At 34.4% G+C, this 20,036-nt stretch overlaps 1 protein-coding gene across 3 annotated transcripts in view; it reads left to right on the forward strand.

Annotated features, from left to right (window-relative positions):
• The window catches only part of DOCK4 (dedicator of cytokinesis 4), a 498,642-nt gene that overhangs the window by 449,057 nt on the left and 29,549 nt on the right, over positions 1-20,036 (forward strand). For all 3 annotated transcript variants that reach the window (XM_074268282.1, XM_074268284.1, XM_074268283.1), the window contains 4 exons: positions 4,999-5,092; positions 13,765-13,913; positions 16,634-16,720; positions 18,167-18,271. In XM_074268282.1, the coding sequence (XP_074124383.1) occupies positions 4,999-5,092; positions 13,765-13,913; positions 16,634-16,720; positions 18,167-18,271 (435 nt within the window). The remainder of the gene's footprint in view (positions 1-4,998; positions 5,093-13,764; positions 13,914-16,633; positions 16,721-18,166; positions 18,272-20,036) is intronic.

Below are 20,036 nucleotides of genomic sequence, written 5' to 3' on the forward strand. Positions count from 1 at the left end.
GTTCCTATTTATTTTTGTGAAACATCATGACTTAAATTCTAGCATTAAGTTAATAATGTGCGTAATTTTTGACATGACTAACACTACAAAATATAATTATTGTTTTATCCTATGTGTCACCCGTATGTTTGCCAGACATATGCAAAAGATTCCTGTCTACTGACAGTAATAATAAAATGTTTTCAAAAGAAACACTTTTCCTTCAGAGGAAAAAGGCTTATTTTGTTCTCAAAGAAAGCTCCTTCTTATAAGAAAGCTATTAGAGCAAATCATTCTTTGATAATTTCAAAAACCCTGCTGTGCTGCTGTTAGACTCTTTGTTTATGGTACAACAATTCTAGATAATTAAAATGATTTTTGGTTAATTTAAGAGTGAGGGCTATGAATAAAACTGTTTATTGATTTTTCTTGTTAAATGCCATAATCTACAAAGAAACAAAAGGTAGAAAATATAAACTAAGCATCTTGGATGTGATCAAAAGGAAATATTTGCCTTCTCTGGTCTCTTTATCATATTTCTAATGTATCATAAGCAGATTAATCCCCAGATAAGGAGTGATACCTGTAGATAAGGAAGAGAAAATAAATTAAAATCATTGGCTAAAGTTTGTTACAAACTCTAGTCTAGGCAGTACCTGGGGGAAATGATTCACATTTATGATGTCCCCATGATCATCTGACTAAGGCATTGATGATGAGAGGCATTTACCCTTAGGTCTGCTGCAAATTGGCTAAGATACCTTTAAGAAAGTAACTTTAGGGGCTGCTAGGTGGTGCAGTGAATAAAGCACCAGTCCTGAAATCAGGAGGACCTGAGTTCAAATTTGACCTCAGACACTTAACTCTTCGTAGCTGTGTGACCCTGGGCAAGTCACTTAACCCCAATTGCCTTAGCACCAAAAAAAAAAGAAAAGAAAAAGAAAGAAAAAGTAACTTTATCACTCTGTCCTTCAGTTTGCTTGTTTGTAATATGAGAACAGTGGACTATATCAGAGAATCTTAATATTTCTGTTTTTAGTGCCATGGACCCCTTCAGCAATCTGATGATCCTCTTCTCAGAACAAAATGTCAAAATTCAGTTAGGGTATAGTGAATATAAAGATGCAAGGGATTTTGGTTTTGGTTTTTCCCATGCCAGTTTAAGGACCTACTAGAATCTACCTATACACTTGTTTGGAGCCTGTGGATCCAAGATTAAGAATCCTGGATGATGTCCTCATTGGAATGTAGGCTCAGTTTAAGTGGGGATTGTTTCATTCCCTGTATTGTGCCTGGAACATTGTAGGTGCTTAATGAATTCATGTTGACTGAATTAATTTCCCTTACAGCTCTAACATTTGTTTGCTTTTTGTTTCTACCTAAGACTTATTTGAATTAGGATATCATACTCAGTAATTTTCTATCAAATCCTAGACTACAATCTGATCCTGATATTTATTTTCCTTTTGCAATTTGATGATCCTTATCCCATCTCCTCATCTTCTAAAAAAAGTATATGCTCATTTAAAGATGCTTACTTTTTCAAGAATCAGAATGATAACTTACTCAATAAAGTTCCGTTAAACACAGGATTTAAAGTATGGTGCTCCTGTTAGACTAAGTCTTCACTTTTCAAGTTTCCTGAGCTCAATTAGTAGTTCTTTTAATATCATGAATGGGTACTTGTACTAATATTATAGACAGAATTCAATCTGGACACAGTCCAGAAATAAATTTGTCTGTGTGTGGAACTTAGAATAAATTTTCCCATAGCAATCATGACATAACTCTTGATTTAAAAAATTAATCCACATACATTTGAAATGTATAAGTATATATATATATATGTATGTATGTATACATTTTTACATAGACATTTATTTATCAATGCATATCCATTTATCATATGTTTATATACTCATATAGCATATTTTTTATCTATGTATCCATCAATCTACCCTCATATAAATGTACATACAAATCCAATTTATCAAACTCATGATTTCATTGCTATAGAAAAACTCTCTACTGAATATAGAGCTGTGAATAACTTATAACTTATCATCTCAGGGAGTGGCCTGAAGCCCTGAAATATAATACTTTATTAAAAGAATGTTATATTGAAATGAATTGAATTAAATTGGTGCTCCCTTAAATGTTCCAAATCATGGTAGGGGTGACCCAAAGTTGTAAGAGATAGCAGTAGAGCCCAAACTTTAACCATTCCTACCAAACTCAAAAAATTTCAAGCATAACTTGTGATAGTTGAACTAGACTGTTTTTCCTCAGAGGACCAGATTAGCCAAATTTAAAAAAAAAAAAAGGCTTTTTTGATATTGACCACAGGGTAATAAATTCTGTAGCCTTAGAAACTCTGGAAGTCATTCTGTTAAATTATAGAGACCTTGTGGTCTGCCCAGAAAATGAATTTTTATGATATAATAGAACCTATTCTGTGGAGTAAATATAATATCCAAAAATCTTAAGGTATTAAAGCTTAATGAGGAAACAGAGATGATGAAATGTCTTTCCTTTCATGTTTCTCCTTCCACTCTGTATTTTTCATTGTGATTCTATAGAAAAATCAAAAGTTTATTATGATGGTGATAATTTTGAGTCATTGAGATATGTAGATTGTCAATACATTAGCATTCAAAATAAAACCAGGTTGGGGCAATACAGACTTTTTTTTTCCTTCATAGATAGACTATGGAGATAGAAGGTTAAGTAAATAAATTTGTAATGTTGGGATGAAAGAATGGAGAGGGGTGATGACTTTTTTCTTCCCTCCTCTTCACAGAACCCAGAGCTGGAAGGGGCTTTAAAATCGTTGAATCCAACCCTTTCATTTGAGACATGAAACTGGCACCTTGAGACTTACGCTTTTTTCCTTGCTCTTTCCAGAGCAATGATTTTGATGAAATAGGTTTATCTTAGAGCAGATAAAATGGAAAGTGTTTATGAGAAGAAAGAGATCATGGGGCTATAGTTTGAGACATCAACAACTGGGTGGGAGGAAAAGAGAGAGAAATCCTGCACAGTAATTGCAAAGTCACTTTGTTTCTGAGTTTTCAGTTTCCTCATTTGTAAAATAAGAGAGAAATAAAGAGATTAGTGAACGAAATGGTCTTTAATGTCCCTGTCAAATAAAAAAAAAAAAAAATCTCATTATCCTAACTGAAAAAGGAGCTTTTATGACTATCAACCATTTAATTTAGGTAGTCCTTTTCATATATAAAGGATATTTTTATGTCAAGCAGTGAAAATATTTTTATATAAATCAAAATAGGGCTATTAGTAAATAATTAAAAGGCTGCAGCTAGATAAGAACCAGAAGCATTTTTAAAATTCTTTTATTAAATTATTTATAATGTAGCATTAAACTACATGGCTAATTAAATTTTATTGACTTTTTACAATTAAATTAATTTCAATATATAAAAAACATAGCTTTTCATTCACTCTTTTAAACTATCATGATTCTTTGTCTCTTCATTCTCATTTACATTTATTCTTTTATCAGAACCTCATATATTTTTATAACCAATTAAAATATTTGTTTTATGAATCAAATCCCTACTGATTCATATGTAGGACAAGTGTTTTAAATATAAACCAAAAATACTTAGCATACATTAATTAATACATTAATACATAGAGTAGGTGCTTATTCATCATAAAATGGTCTCTTCCATCTGTCCTCCACCTCATGGTTTTTCAGAAAACATTACAGGGTTCACATTTTGTCTATCAATGTCATTTTTTTATTTTTTAGGTAACTCTTTTAAATAAATCTCAAATTTAAAGATATTATTGAATGTATGATCATTTTGCAAAATAACATGCATTAATAAAATTCATTTTTTAAAATACATTGTTGTTCAATCATGTCCTATTCTTCATGATCCTGTGGACCATACTGTCCATGAAGTTTTCTTGACAAAAGTACTGGAATGGTTTACCATTTCCTTCTCCAATGAAATGTATATCATTTTATAAAGCATTTTGGTGTGAAAAAACCAAAAATCAACCACCATCATGCTATATCTATTACAATCTTAATTATCTCTTAATTATTGAGTCAACAAATAATTCTTAAGAGCTTACCCTATGTCAGGCCCCATGCTAAGCTCTGGGGATACAAAGAAATACAAACCCACGGCCCTGTCCCTCAAGAAATTCCTATTCCCCTATGAGAGACAATATGTAAACAACTACATGTGCAAGAGATATTCTAAGTAAATGGGAGGTAATCTCAGGAGGAAGGGAACACTGGGCAGGGGAAGTATGCCAGGAAAGTGGGATTTGATCTAAGTCTTGAAGGAAGCCACAGAACCCAAGATATAGAGATGAACTGATTAGAGCATTTCAGGAATAAGTGACAGATTAGAGTCAGGAAATATCTTGTTCTCTGATTATTCATTGATAGTTTAAAATGCAACATGGTTTTGGAATAGAGGGCCAGACAAAGTAAAAAAGATCCAGTTTTAAGCCCTGCCTCGAATAAATGGGAAAGACACTCAACCCCTCTAAGCAGTCCAGTTATAATTATGATTATAATTTATAGGTAAGTTGATAATCAGCATTACTTTAGTGAATTTCCATATTGAGAATTCACCACTGATAAGATCATTGGTCTAGATATCCCTCTCACCCCCCCAGAAAATGCATACCAAAAAAAAAAATAATGGAATAAAGAGAAATTTAAGCAATAATACTTAAAATGTCTCAAAAAATGGAATAAAGAGAAATTTAAGCAATAATACTTAAAATGTCTCAAAAAAATGGAATAAAGAGAAATTTAAGCAATAATACTTAAAATGTCTCAGCTTAGTCACTAATAAATGGTTGGTGCCACTTTTCTCCCCTTAAAACTTTCCTGATACATTTCAAGATTTTCTTTAAAATGGGTTTTTAAAGGAGTCAGTTATTATATTTCATCAAACAACTACAGAAGTGTACTAGGATGATAGTTTTTTGATGTTAACACAGCTTTCTATGCTTACACTCTTGCTACAGAATTTTTACAAAACTGAATTGAACAAGGAAGAGATGTATATACGTTACATTCATAAACTCTACGATCTGCATCTGAAAGCACAAAATTTCACAGGTAACTTTATCATTTGGGAATTGGGGAAAGTATTAGAAATTGTTACATTAAAGATGACACATCATGTTCACTTTCATTTTTAAAATATATTTTTATATTTTATATTGCTAGTTACTTGTAGAAAAGAATTAAAATTGAGTTCTAAATTCTCCTTCCCTCTACCTTGCTCCTCCCCCATCCCTTCAGAAGGCACGTAATGTGATTTTGGTTATACCTGTAAAGTCATGCAACTATATTTAAATTCTCAGGATTTGGGATTTCAGAGTAACATGGCTACTTGGAGATTATAAATCCCAGTAAATGCAATGCATGACCCAGTAAACATTGATTCACATCATCAATATGATACAGGGTCCTGTCAACTATGAGTATGGTTATTTTGCAATTTTTAAAAGAATGAAGGCACTCTTTATTTTTCTGAAATTGTTGTTTTTATTCACAATATTTCAGCTTACTGCTCTTAGCAAAAATCAGTAGATTTGGTTTTATATTTCATTGATGCTCTTGATTTCAAAACAAATGCACTTTTTTCTTTCAGCTTCGATATTCCTCATGATTCCATGCTGGGATCTCATATCTACTTGAAATGCCCTTTTGTTTAAAAAAAAAAAAAAAAGTACTTCTGACAGTCATCCTAAACTTAGCTATTGGATTGGTAGAAGTGATTGACAAGATGCAAGCAAGAAACAGAAGAGAAGGTTTACTTAGCTTGGAAGGCTGAAGTTGTTAAACAAAGGGCAAAGATGTGTATGTTGATAGTTCTGGATAAGCATCTGGTAGTCCTTCTTTTCCCCAGGGGTTATCTCTGACAAACACAGATCTAGACCTCCAGGAGTGAGGAGGTACCACCTTCACTCTGGGCTTTTTTCTGTACTTAGGAGGATGTTAGGGGTCAATCATCTCATCAGTGCAATTCACTGGAATAAAATAAAGCCACTTTTATTCTCTTAAAAGCATCCCTGTCAGAGGCTACTAGCTCTTATTCCCACGTGGCATAAAGTCCTAGCTATTCCAGGGGGCTTTCTTCTTCCATTACAGTGTTTCCAGACCTAAGCATGGCCTACCACTCAGAAACTGTTTTGATGGATGGGCTGCTGAATCTCACAAATTCTCTATTTTCTCAACTCCAGCAGCCTCATGTACCCTAATTCAGACACATACAAACATGGTCATTCACACTATGTTTTGTCACCATACTATCTCCCATCACTATTTCTGAGATCCTGCTCTCATTCTTACCATTTCCTCCATTCCTGGACTCTATCTCTGTACTCTTAATTTCACTTGCCTCAAAAGCAATTCTTGACCATATCTGTGGTTAACCACTTCAGTGATTTACTACCAGCTATCCTAAAATTCCTTGCCTCTTTTGACCTTTTGCCATTCCCAAACTGCCATTACCCCAAAATAAGCCTTTCCAGATGATTTTTTTTTTTTTTGCCTTTCTCAGGCCATTAAGCTTCCCTAGAAAAGCCAAAAAATCAAACTGCCAAACCTCTGTAAATTTATGCTGTATAATCTCAGCTGGGCTTTTACTACTTGACAGCCCTATTCAAAACTGATTGATTCCCTGTCTCATTCTCCATAGTGACTGTTTTGTACCTTTGCCCCTCCCCAACATAGCAAATGACCTAGGTTCCTGCCTCCTACTGCACTGAGGAGTACAGGAGTACAGGAGTCTAGGAGAAATATTAGAAGTGGATCTTGAAACATGCTCTATTATAATGTTACTTGAATCTATGGGAACAAATGAAAACAGCAAAGGAGAGAAACTAAAATCAAGCCTTGAAAAACATACATAGTCATGGTAGAAGAGGTCAGAGACAAAATGACCAAGGAGGAAGTCAGAAAAATAGAGGAGAAAAAGGAAAGAGAATCTAAGCGATGGGGTGCAGGGAGGTGGGGGAAGAAAGATGGTGCAATACAGGGGAAGTCAAGTAGGATGGTAACTGAAAAAAAACCAAAACAAAACATTGTTTTTATCAATTAAGAGATTGTTAGTAACTTTGGAGGGAGCAGTCTCAGTTGAATGCTAAATTTGAAGCTAGGTGGTTGTGATATGAGTGAAAGGTGAGGAATTAAAAGCAGCAAGTGTAGGTGACTTCTAGAAGACAGCTGGGATTATAATGGGGAGAGGGCTATGTGTGTGACAATATCAAGTGTATATATATATATATATATGTGTGTGTGTGTGTATATATATATATCACTTGATATATAAAAAAAAAAGAGGTAGGGTGGGGAGAGAGATAAAATGGTTGAATTGTTAAACTCTAAGGACAAGATATAAGGGAAGACCATGAGTCCAAATTCGCTAAAACCTGTACAAGAGAAGATAATGAGACCACAGAAGGAATTAAGGGGTAAAAGAGAGAGGTAGAAGGACTAAAGATTTTGAAATGAGTTAAGATGAATAACAGATTTGGGGGAATAAGGCAGAAATATGGAGATGTTACTGAGTGAGAATGGTAGTGAAAAGGCCTGCAAGGAGCAATGAGTAGCCAGGAGTATACTGACTCCAGTTCCTTGACAAGTGGGTTGGAGTTTTATGAGAAGCAACACCCTATTCTGAAGGGGTGGCAGGAGATAAACTGCCTCTGAAAGTCTGCCATGTTTATAAGAAAAAGGAAAGAATTAAGAGGAATAAATCTAGAATGAAGAGAAGTTTTCCCAAAGAGAGGGAAAGATCCAGAGCACATAATTTAAGACAGATTGAGAAGGATAGAAATAAAGAATAAAAAGAAGGAAAACGTCTGAACTAGAGAGAGATAAGAGAGAAGGGAAATTTACCAAGTAGAGGAAGGCTTGGCTGGGCAAATAATGATTGATACAGGAAAAGAAGAATTGGAAATTAGTTAGTTATAGGATGAGAAAAATTGACTTCCCACCCTTAAGTCCTGTAATGATGAGGGGCAGCATCTATTCTGGGGAACTAAAGCAGCAGAGAAATTAGAGTAAGCATCTTGGATAGTAAGTATCTGGAGTTTGGACTCCTCTCCTCCCATCCCCCTGGCAGTCACATTTGCTACCAATTTCTTTACTTTATCCTAAAGTGAGAGGCAAAGCGTACACCCAGGAGGTCCAGTGTACATACTGTGTGTATTTGGCTCCCATTCAGGGCTGGTGTCCTGACTGATTCTGAAGTCTCATCAGTAAGGGATTTTGTGTCTGAGGCCCCTTGATGGAGTCTGACAGTGCACAGCGAATTCAATATTTACAGAAACCTGGGTCCATTTTGTTTTATTCATTGACTCAGGTTAGAGTTGGTACTATCTGCTATAATATGACTGCAATAGTAGTTATTGGGTCAAGGAAGCTTACAGTTTTCAAGAGAAATTAGGCCCAAGACTCAAGTGATGGCAAAGGGCCTTTGTGTCTGCTTTAGACCCCATCTTCTTGGGCTCTGTGTCGAAGAGAGCTGAGGTTTTTTATGTTCTTAGACAGCCATGGCAAGTGATACTGGTGATCTAGGCCCAAGTATATTCTACCATCACAGGACCAGAAGCTACCTTTAAAGAGTGTTCCTTAGCATTTATACAAGCAGGAAACTGAGCAATCTCATCCCTCCGCTCTGCTAGAGTTTTCCTCCCTGAATTTTGCCCACCTCCTCCTACCAGTCTCTGTTGGAATTTCCTGGTCCAGTTGGAACTCTGAAAACATATTTTTTTCCTCCAATGCTTTTTATTTTATTTTTTATTTTTTTATTAAAGCTTTTTTTATTTTTCAAAACATATGCATGAACAATTCTTTAACATTAGCCCTTGGAAAACTTTGTGTTCTAATTTTCCCTCCCTTCCCCTACATCCTTCCCTAGATACAAATAGTCCAATATATGTTAAAGATGATAGAAATATATGTTGAATCCAATATATGAATATATATTTATACAATTATTGGAACATATTTCTTCCAAAATTATCTAGGGCCCTTTAGGACAAAGACTGTCATTTTTTAATCTTAGTATATCTAGCATTTAGCAGACAATCTTGCAAAATAATAGATGATTGATGAATACTTGCAGGATTGTTGAATTGTGGTTTTATGGTAGGTTCTAATGGTATACTGTCATACACATCGATTAAATTTGTGAGTTGTTCTGGAAATATAATTTCTATTATACAACACTGTATATCAATTGAGATGCAAACATCTGATTTACATGATATTTTTGCAAATAATTCATTAGTTGGGAACTATTTGGATTTGGGAATTATTTAATCAATAAAGCAGCAATTTATGTATGTGGACACATCTTTATTTTTTAAAGGTTGTGGAAGGAAAAAGAACTTAAGGGATAGAGACATTGTGCTTCTCAAAAAGGAAGCCTACATATGTCTCTTTCTATTCTAGAAACAGATCAGTCTTTTCCTTAAATATGTTTACCCAGTTTGCACTTATGATTTTCATATTCCTCAAGGAACAGGTTATTTTTTCGAATATTTTATTTTTCAGTCTTTAACATGTGTTGTAATTCATGTCCTGCTTCTTTAGTATCCATGGGGAAAGTAAACTAATTTAAAAAATTTTTTTTTATTTTTTTTGGGGGGGAGGGAGAGTTTGTTTAAATAGGATAAAACTTTTTTTCTGCCTTTTGTGATGAGTTCCTTCCGTTCTAACTTCACCACTCTCATCTCTTTGTTCCTTAGCACATTTGGGAGGTTTGTATAATTCTGTGCTGGCCAGAGCATGAGGGCCCCATGTGTTGCCCTCCTTGTTATCCGGAGCTACTCCCCTAGCTGGCACGGCCTGGATGGTATCACTGCATGCTCCCATGATTCCCACTTGCACAGAATTTGAGAAATTATCCAGCCCATTTCATACCTAAACAAAAAGGCTCAAACCAGTGGTCATCTACTTTAAGTCCTCCAGTGATGATACCTAATGAAGTTCCCTTTAGAAGCAGCTCTAATAATTAAGAATTACTTTATACTAAATCTAAATTTCCTCTCTGCCTCCTATCCTTGTGTGTTGGGCACTTGATGTCCTCCATACCTGCAGTACTCGGCCTTCTCCTTTGACTTCCTTTAGAACTCAATTCAAATCCCATCTCTTGCAGTCTAATTTGTCTCCCTCCTGTTCCTTCCTTCCTCCCTCCCACTGTTCTCAAATACATGATCTTAATATAAATTCTTTTAATTAAATCCTTTTAAATGATCTTAATATGAACTCTCTCTCCCTATCTCCTTTTCTCTTTCCCCCTTTATTCCCCCCGTGTGTGTATATGCATATATTTATATGTGTGCATATACATATGTACATATGTATAAACACACACAAACCCACATTAAAAAAAAAAATCTTGCATCTGGGCCAGCTAGGTGGCTTGGCAGATAGAGCACCAGATATGGAGTTATGAAGAGTCATCTTCCTAAGTTCCAAATTCATCATCAGATACTTACCAGCTGTGTGACCTTGGGAAAGTCACTTTACCCTATTTACCTCAGTTTTCTCATCTGTGAAATGAATTGGAGAAGGAAATGACAAACCACTTTAGTACCTCTGCCAAGAAAACCTCAAATGGGTCACAAAGAGTCAAACATGATTGAAATGATTAAACCACAAAAATATCTTGCATCTTCCTGGATATTTACATTCCCTTATTAGAATGGATATTTTTTGAGAGAAGGAATTGCATTTTTCCTCCCCTTTTTGTGTCCTTGGCACATAATGCATTGTCTAGCATGTAGTAAGTGCCCAATAGATGCTTGGCTACTGGGCAAAAATCTATTTCTATTAGTCTTTTCCTGTGCAGTCAAGCAGAGAAAAACCTAATCTCTCTTCTCCTTCTTCCTCCTCCTCCTCCCCCCCCTTCCTTCCTCCATCTTCCTCCTCCTCCCTCCTCTTTGTGTGTTGAGGCAATTGGGATTAAGTGATTTACCCAAAGTCACACAGCTAGAAAGTATTAAGGCTGCCTTTGACTCAGGTCCTCCTGAATTCCGGGCTGATTCCCTATCCACTGTGACATCTAACTGCCCCTCCCCTTCTTCTAGAAAGCCTTCAGGTGTCTTAAAGATAGCTATCACATCTCCTTCAGACCTCTCTTCTCCAGGCTAAGCATCCCCAGCTCTTTAAACCCACAACATACTTGTGACAGGCTTCTTACCATTCTCTGTCAGTGTTCTCTCTTGAAAACAAATTGAATGTTTTACTCTACATACTATGCTCACATCTTTGCTGGTCTAAGGCAGATCAGATCAGATGGTTCCGGGAGGGAATAAGAAACATTGCCTCTTTTAATATAGCTTAACATTGCATTCACTTTCTCAGATATATGCTGTTGGCTCATATTAAAGTTAAAGTTCATTAAAACCTTACCTCAGTTTTGCATGAAATGTTGTCTATTCCAATCTCTCTCACCCTATGCAATTAATTGCTTTAACCTAAGAGTTTTACTTTTATAGCCATACAGTTTTATCTCATTTGGACCTTTGATCTGATTTGTCATTTTTTAAATGCTTCATCAGCAAAGATATGGTTCTAACTTGGTATCATATATGTAAATATGATAACCATGTCATTTTTGTTTTTACTGAGTAAATGGTAAAAAGGTAGACCAGCACAAGGTGAACACAGATCTCTGATGGGAGTCACTAGACACTTCGCAGCCAGTTGACTTCAATCTATTAAACCGCTACTTTTCGGCTCTAGTTATTATAATATTATAATATGAATCTGCCCAAGTGTCCTGTCATCTAACCTATATCTTTCCATCTTCTCTGAAAAGATAACATAGAAGACTTTGTCAGATGTCTAGATGAAGCCTGAAAAATTAGTTTCCTCTACATCCACATGAATCTCTTTACATTATCTCCCATTTTCTGTCTCAATATAATTTTGGGGGTTTATTCAACTAAAAGTTTGTTCATGAGGACATGTGATCATTATTGAGTAAAGAAATTAATTCTTCCTTATGAGTCAGCATCATAAACTGAATTTCAGTTCGTCTGATCACTTCCACATTTCAAAGAATTAAATCACCACTAAGACTCTTGTCTTATCCTCTATAGTACCCTTAAATGTTCTGATTGAAAGTAGAATTATCTTCTGCCTCTTCAGGTTTTTGTTGGCTTTTTTCCCCCTTTTAAGTACTCCTGGCATGCATTCAATTAGGTGGAGATAGATGGAAACTAAATTAGATAATCAGTTTTGTATATAATCCAGAAGAAGAAGAATATAGGGGGGGAAATATGCCAAAAAGGCAGGATAGTGTGGTAGAAATCAGGAGACATGGTTTCAGAAAATCTGGATTGCTATCCATATTCTGACTTTTACCAGCTGTGTGACCACAGGCAAGTCAAGTGGGAACAAGTATTTTTTTTAATCCCTACTATGTGTCACACATTATGTTAAGTACTTTACAAATATTATCTTATTTGAAGCTCACAACAGTCTTGAGAATTAATTACCTATCTCTCAAGATTATTATAAAAAAATACTTCACATACCTCAAAACACCATAAAATTATGAGTTTCTGCTTTTTAAGAAAAAAGAATAAATTGTAGTTTTACACACACACAACATATGTATGTAGAAATCATTTCATGCAATATTAAAAGCAAACCAATATCATAAAGATAATGATAATCTGAAAAAATATTCAATTTAGAATTACAGTGTTTTTACAATGTTAGGGAGAGAAATATACCTTTATTGTTATTTGTTTTTCAGGTGAATCCATAGTTCTAGGACTGCATATAAATAATATATAATGATTTGTTTCATATAGATACCTTAAAGAAAGCCGACATTAAGAGAAAACACTGTCCTTATAAGTTACTTTGGAGCAGCTGAATGACACAGCAGGTAGAAGTATCAGCCTTAGAGTCAGGACTTGAGTTTAAATGTGGCCTTGGTTATTGATTAGCTATGTGACTCTGGGCAACTCACTTAAACTTATTGGTCTCAATTTTCTCATTTGTAAAATGATCTGAAGAAGGAAATAGCAAAATGCTTCAGTGTCTCTGCCAAAAAATCTTCAAATAGAGTCTTAAAGAGTCAAACATGATTAACTAAAGAACAACAAATGAGTTACACTAATACTGTATAGCATGGTAGATAGAATGATAGACTTGGAATAAAGATAGTCTAAATCTTTGAGTCTCATTTCAGAAACTATGGCACTGGGCAAATAACTTACCTCTCTATAAATTTTATCATCTTTAAAATGAAGATAATCATGACTTTACAGATTTGGGGGGATAGTGAAATGAGATAATACTCTCAAAGTCTATTACTAGCATTATGGCATTATATATGTCATTATGTTAATACTAAATATTAATGTTATTTCTCTGCTTCAAAGGACTATTATTCTATCTAAAAGTTCTAAAATGGAAACAAGTTATGAGTGAAATAATGATACAAAATTTTTTCAGTTCTATTCAATATGAAAAGTAAATTGCATTAAAATTTTAAGGAGGAATTATAACCTTTTGATTACAGTGATGGATGTGTAGTCTCTACCTTTGTTCAATTTGGGAACCTTTGGGGAATTAGGAAAAGAATAAGGTAGTGGATGGCACTAAAACCAGAGTATATATGTTACAAAAGGCAACTCCCATCATTTCCTCCAAGTTGGCTGGAAATTTCTGCATATAAAACAAAGTCTTGCATATAATCATGTGGCTTTGAAGGTACAATTTTATTGAATGTGTTTTCCCTTAATTTTCAGAGGCTGCTTATACTCTCCTCTTATATGATGAGTTACTGGAATGGTCTGATCGGCCCCTCAGGGAATTTTTAACCTACCCCATGCAAACAGAGTGGCAACGGAAAGAATATCTTCACCTTACTATCATTCAGAATTTTGACAGAGGCAAAGTAAGTGACAGTGACCAATTGTGCATCTTTAAGTAGTAACTAGAAAGTTAAAAATTTAAAAACAATAACAGCATCTTAAGTTCACTTCGGAGATTTAGAAGCTATTTTGGTTTAGGAGAGAGCCGGTCTCAGGGTCAAGAAGACCTGGCTTTCAAGGTTTCAAGGAACAAATACAGGTTGTATGATTCAGGCTCTTTCCCTTAGTGCTCCAGGCAATTCTGTAAGGCAATCAATTGTGGAATAGCTACAGATCTACTTTGGTAGAGAAATATCTTCAGTGGAAGTTTCCTTTGTGGAAATCACTAGTCGGATTTTTTTTTAATTGCACCAATCAATTTTGTTTTCCAAAATCCTCTACATGTCCTCATTATGCTGTCCCCCTGCCTTTTGAGTTTTCACAATCAATTCATTTAAGTTGGGTTTTCTTTGCTTGTTTGTTTGTTTTTAATTTTTGACCCTAGCCCAATATCCCTATAGTAATAATGATGAAGATGATGATTAAAAACAATAATAGCTAATTTATTTGTGTGTGTATGTGTCCGGTTAGTATGTTCCAGACACTGTGCAAAGAAAGCACTTTACTATTATCTTAGTCAATATTCACAACAATCTTGGAAGGTAGGCATTATTATTATTATCCTCATATTACAGATAAGGAAACTGAGTCAGGCATAATTAAAGTGACCTGCCACTCTCCCTGCCCATTCAAATTTAAATTTACATCTCCCTGACTCTGAGTCCAATAGAGTATCTTTAAAATGTCTTATAGTATTTGTCGATTTGTAACTAGAGTTAGATAAATTTAATTTATATTGGTAATTCTGCAACATTATAATGAGCAGTAGAAAAAGAACTGAATTTGGAGCCAGAGGACATATGTCTGAATGTCAGCTCCTCTACTTTCTTAACCTTTGTAACTGGAAAAGTCAGCTAATCCCAGTAGACCTCAGATATAATGAGGGAGATATAATAACCTTTGTATAATGAGGGAGTCCCTTCTAGTTCTTAATCTATCTGATTACAAAATTGATATGGAGAATCATTGATCAACTCATTTGTCTTAATATATTATTTCATAGTGTTTCTTTTCTTTTAACCAGTTCACATAGAATGAGTGAGATGGTAAAAAGTCCAGGATTTCTTTGTCATAGGACTTGGATTCAAGACCTGGTTCCAGCCTTATTTATAACTTTAGGCAGCTCATTCAACCTCTCTCCTGCTCTGTAAAATGAGGGAGTTGGTCTCCATGATCTCTGAGATCCCTAAATAGGTTATCCTGTGATCTCTAGCCTGGCATTAACTGTGGAAGTTTTATGTTTTAACTGAGCATTCAGATTTTTCAGTAATAGGTGCTTTATATATATATTTAATTTGGGGCTGTGGGAAAAGAGAGACCTGTAATTTTCCATATATCATAATTCTGTCAAAAAGTATAATTTGACTCAAAATTTGAAGCAAGGAAAATGCTTTTTTTCCTATTCTGCCATTTTTAAACTTAGCCTTGAGATCCAGCTATTTTAGCAGCAAAAGAAATCCCTCTGTGCCCTTCCACAATCAAGTCTCTCACCTGTTGAGTTAATTGCTGGTCACAAATTCAGCTTTATCTCTGGCTGTTTGTATTAAGCCATTCCCAGGAGTTTGTGTTACATCAAAGAATCTATGTAGTGCTGTGACCAGCAAATAGGAAAAGTTGGCCAGTGTTGTGTTAATGCCTCAGGATCTTGGCATGCAGTTTAGGTAATTGAGGAAGAAGGGGTAACCATGATAGTCCCATCAGGAGGGGGTAATTGCTCCTCAGTGGTCAGTGGTAATTACCCCATAGCAGCCAGGGCCTATTTCCTCTCCTCTCTGTAGCTGCTATTGAATTGAAATCCTAATCAAGAATACATGGATATGCAATTGAAATGACAACTGAAAAAATTGTTTCTGCATTCAAAATTAGTAATGCTGCTGCTAAGACTTTAATCTGTTTTTTTTCTCCTTGGCCATGAATGTTTCTTAATACTTTGCAGGCCTGGGATTTTTAAACTGCATATACACACACATATAAGGACAAGCGAAGGTGGGAAAGGGTAAATATTTTAGGAATATGAAGAAGATTAATAAAAAAAAATTTGGTTATGTGTGGAAGTAAGATAGTTAACCTATGATTTCATAGAAATTGTCTTCACTTTTGCAGATTGACAGTTCTTTTTTAAGTATAATCTTGGGTGTTTGAGGCATTAAGCCTATGGCCAAGTATGGCAGAGGAGGATTTGACCCAAGTCTTCTTAACTTCAAGACCAACCTTCCATGCCATTTCTCTTGAATCTCATAGAGGCAATATACTGTTAAGTGTTTAACAACTTGCCCTGGGAAGAAAAAAAAAGTGTACATGACACATTTGAGTTTAATTTGAATCATTCACATTTTCTCTATTATTTTCTTAAGTTTAGACAATCAACAAAACTATCGAGCCCTGATTTGTACTCTTTTCCAATTTCTAAGGTGCAAATGCTCACATTGAAAATTTAACATATGGGTGAAGTTATTAGCTCAAGCTGGCTCCAGCATATCCCTTCAAACATAATATACTCTAGTGATAAAAATTAATCTGTGATCTAGGCAATTTTGAATTTTCAAAGCAAAATACTTAAAAGGACTATATCATACATAACTAAGGAGTGCAAATTACATGGCATGATGACTGAATTGTTCCTATGTCATCTCTTTGTTCACAGTGTTGGGAGAATGGCATTATTCTTTGCCGGAAGATTGCAGAGCAGTATGAAAGCTACTATGACTACAGAAATCTGAGCAAGATGCGGGTAACACACTTGGTGGAGTCTAATCAAGGGGTTAAGGGAGCAGCTTTTTCAATTAATTTTCCTTTGCAATAATGCAAATCATGTTCAAAAAAATTTTAGACTGTTTCCTGTGAAATGTGCACTGAAACTGGAAACAACAAATAGAGCTTCAGTTTGATTGCTTGGATAGAGAAGGGGTTGGAGATCATTAGTACATGATCTATTCTTGTACGTTATATCTTCAACACCTAATCTACTCTCTGAGTGAGATTTTTGGCTTTTATAAAAAATGCTCTTCAGGCTCTCACAAGGCAATACCTACATTTCTCTCTGACAACATGTCTCAGAAAAATCTGCCAAAGAGAGTACTAGAAATCTTCAAGTTAACCCAATCAACATTGGGTTAGCTTCTCCTTATAAAGAAGGAATAAACTTTTGTTAGTTTTGTTATTGAGGTAGGGTGGTGGTTCTTGACCACAAAAAATATGTTTTTAAATGTAGTTCATACTATACTGGCTTTGACAAGTCTTGGGGTTTGAAATTCAGACTCTTGGTTGTTGCTATTTGGCATCTTGTCCCTGCAACTGAAGTGAGGGTTATGGTATTGGGTCATAGTGTCTCTTGGGTGCCATAGTTGCAAAGATTTTTATAAATCCAGAGCACGGAATGTCACTCTTGCTGCTCCATGGACTGCCATCCACAGAGAAAAAGCTCCCACATGCAATAGTTTTGCTATATAAACTTTTGTGATGCTAAAACCATGAATGGGAAACTACATGCACTTAGTAATGCCTCATGATTTCAACAGTATCAAAATTATACTTAAAGGCTTTCTGTACACAGGGGACTTAATATATTGGATTCATTTGAATAGGAATTGTTGCTACAAAAACTAGTCTCTTAGGAATGTTCCCATCCTCTGGAGTGAAAAGTTAGCCATCTGTCAAACTGAAACCCACAGTTATGTACATCAGACCATCAAAGTCTACATCACATACAAGTGTAATTTATTATTCATAGAAATCCCTGGATTAATTTGTGTTCTGAAAGAACCATTCCATTCCTCCTACTCTCCAAAAAGGAAAAAAAGAAAGAAAGAAAAAGAAAAACTACTCCCATTTTTTGTCATTTCCCTCACCAGTAATTTCCAGGATACTAAAAAGACTTGTGAAATTGGTCACTTGACCATTCTGAGTGAATAGGTATTGTTTGATTTAAAATGCAAAAGGTTTTCATTCTGACATTCCATATTAACTTATGTTTCATTATGAATAATGTATTGTGAATGAATAGAAATAATTCAGTGGAGCTTGAGGATACATTTCAGCCAACATCACAAAAATGTATAAGAAAACCATCTTTTTGGAATTAAACTAAGAAGTTCAAATGTTCAGAAAATAGTACTGTCTAATTACCAGTGTTAAAGACCAAGCAAAAATGTTTAAAGGTTTTCTTGTATTTTCTTAGATGATGGAAGCTTCTTTATATGACAAGATCATGGACCAACAACGTCTTGAACCAGAGTTTTTTAGAGTTGGATTTTATGGGAAAAAATTTCCATTTTTCTTAAGAGTGAGTACATGGGAATTTTAACTTTCTTTCATATTTTTAATTCCAATTCCTCTAATTAGGAGGAATCTGGCATGTTAGAACTGTTTTACCCTTTTTGCAAATGTTTCTAAAAAATCTTCATATTATGTTTTTTATCTTTTAAGCTTGAAATCCAATTGTAATCTGCAGCAATATCGATTTAGAATTTAGAACAACAATTATGTCTCCTGTCTCGATTTATTACAAGTTATTGGATGTACTGTGTTGTATAGTAATACTTTCTTCCTCTTTTTAGTCTTATGCACCCATGTTTCTAGTTAACAAAGTTAATGCTGCAATTTTTATAACTTTTATAATTAATGGAAACATCAAAAAGGTGTAGTAATTCTACATGTTGGAATGTGAATATACAAGAAAGAGGATTATTTTATTAATTGAATTGTTTTGTGAAAGAAAAAGTCAACACTACACCAACAACGAAATTCCTAGTGGTTATTACTAATAACCATTTTGTACAAAATAAATTGTTCATAAAGAAAATTCTAATTATATAATGCCAAGGAATAAGAGACATTGTGCTCCATTACCTGTATTTCTTATATTTGTGCCAAGAAATAAATAAAAAATTGAAAATAGAACTATTTCAAGGCATTAAATGAAATACATATATTTTGTACCCAAATTGAAGATTTTAGGGGAAATAGAACCAAATATTTTTTACCTTAAATCTTAATTAATATTAAAAAATGTTAGTATTAATGGTGCCTCATTTTATTTGTATCTGAACATATACTTGGATGCTTCAGGATGGGGGAGTATAAAAAGGAGGGATGGAAATATAATTCATGTAATTTTTATCTGTAAGTTCAAATAATTGACCATCTCCTGAGTTTGAATTCATTTTAAAAGTTTCATGCTCCAAATCTCCAATCAGATCAAGAAAATATCAATTTGGTAACTCACTGAGCATCCATCCAAATAATTGATTAAATTTCTTTATTGAAATGCTTTGTATACTGAGATTCTTTGTCATCACTTAGTTGTTAATAACAAGACAGCTGTATATTTTGAGACATAGGTGAAATCTGAAGACCAACGAGTGAGACCAACTTTCAAAAACAATGAAGTTACTTTCAAAAGCAACTACTTTTATTGATTAAAAAAACAACAAAAGTTAACATATCTGAGTTTATTAGCAAACGCTACATACAAAAGTGTATATATACACTCACACATATACATCTGACACACTATACATGATGGTGCAAGACTTAATTGCCATATAGAGAATCACAAAGGGTGGTTATTTTTGAAATGGGAAGTAGAAGAAAAAAACTATTTGATCCTCCTCATTGGAATCTCTATCCAAGACATCCTAGTTCAATATCTATGAAGTATAATGTGAATCATTCAAAGTATCTAGTAAGCACAATTAATGTCAATTAAAGCTGCAATAAGAAAGATCTGTAAGAGGTAAGAGTCATTAATTTTCAAAGACAGTTTAGCAAATTAGAAAATGGCATCAGTTAATAGAATAAATTTCATTAAATAAGTCCCTTAATGTTTTATCCAGGGTATATATCAATTTCTAAGTCATTCTTTTTAAAAAACATTTCTTGCATATTAATGTGATCTCTTACTGAACAATAGGAAAGCATTACCCTCTGTTGGCAAAAAATGTGCTTTGCAGGACTATTTTTGAAAATTCAGTGCTTCAGCTGTTCTTCTAGTAGAAATTCTTTCTCTTTCCTGATAAGTCAAGACCATTTAAAACTAAAACATATAT

This window comes from Sminthopsis crassicaudata, chromosome 5, assembly GCF_048593235.1.
Source record: "Sminthopsis crassicaudata isolate SCR6 chromosome 5, ASM4859323v1, whole genome shotgun sequence".
Taxonomy (NCBI): Eukaryota; Metazoa; Chordata; class Mammalia; order Dasyuromorphia; family Dasyuridae; genus Sminthopsis; species Sminthopsis crassicaudata.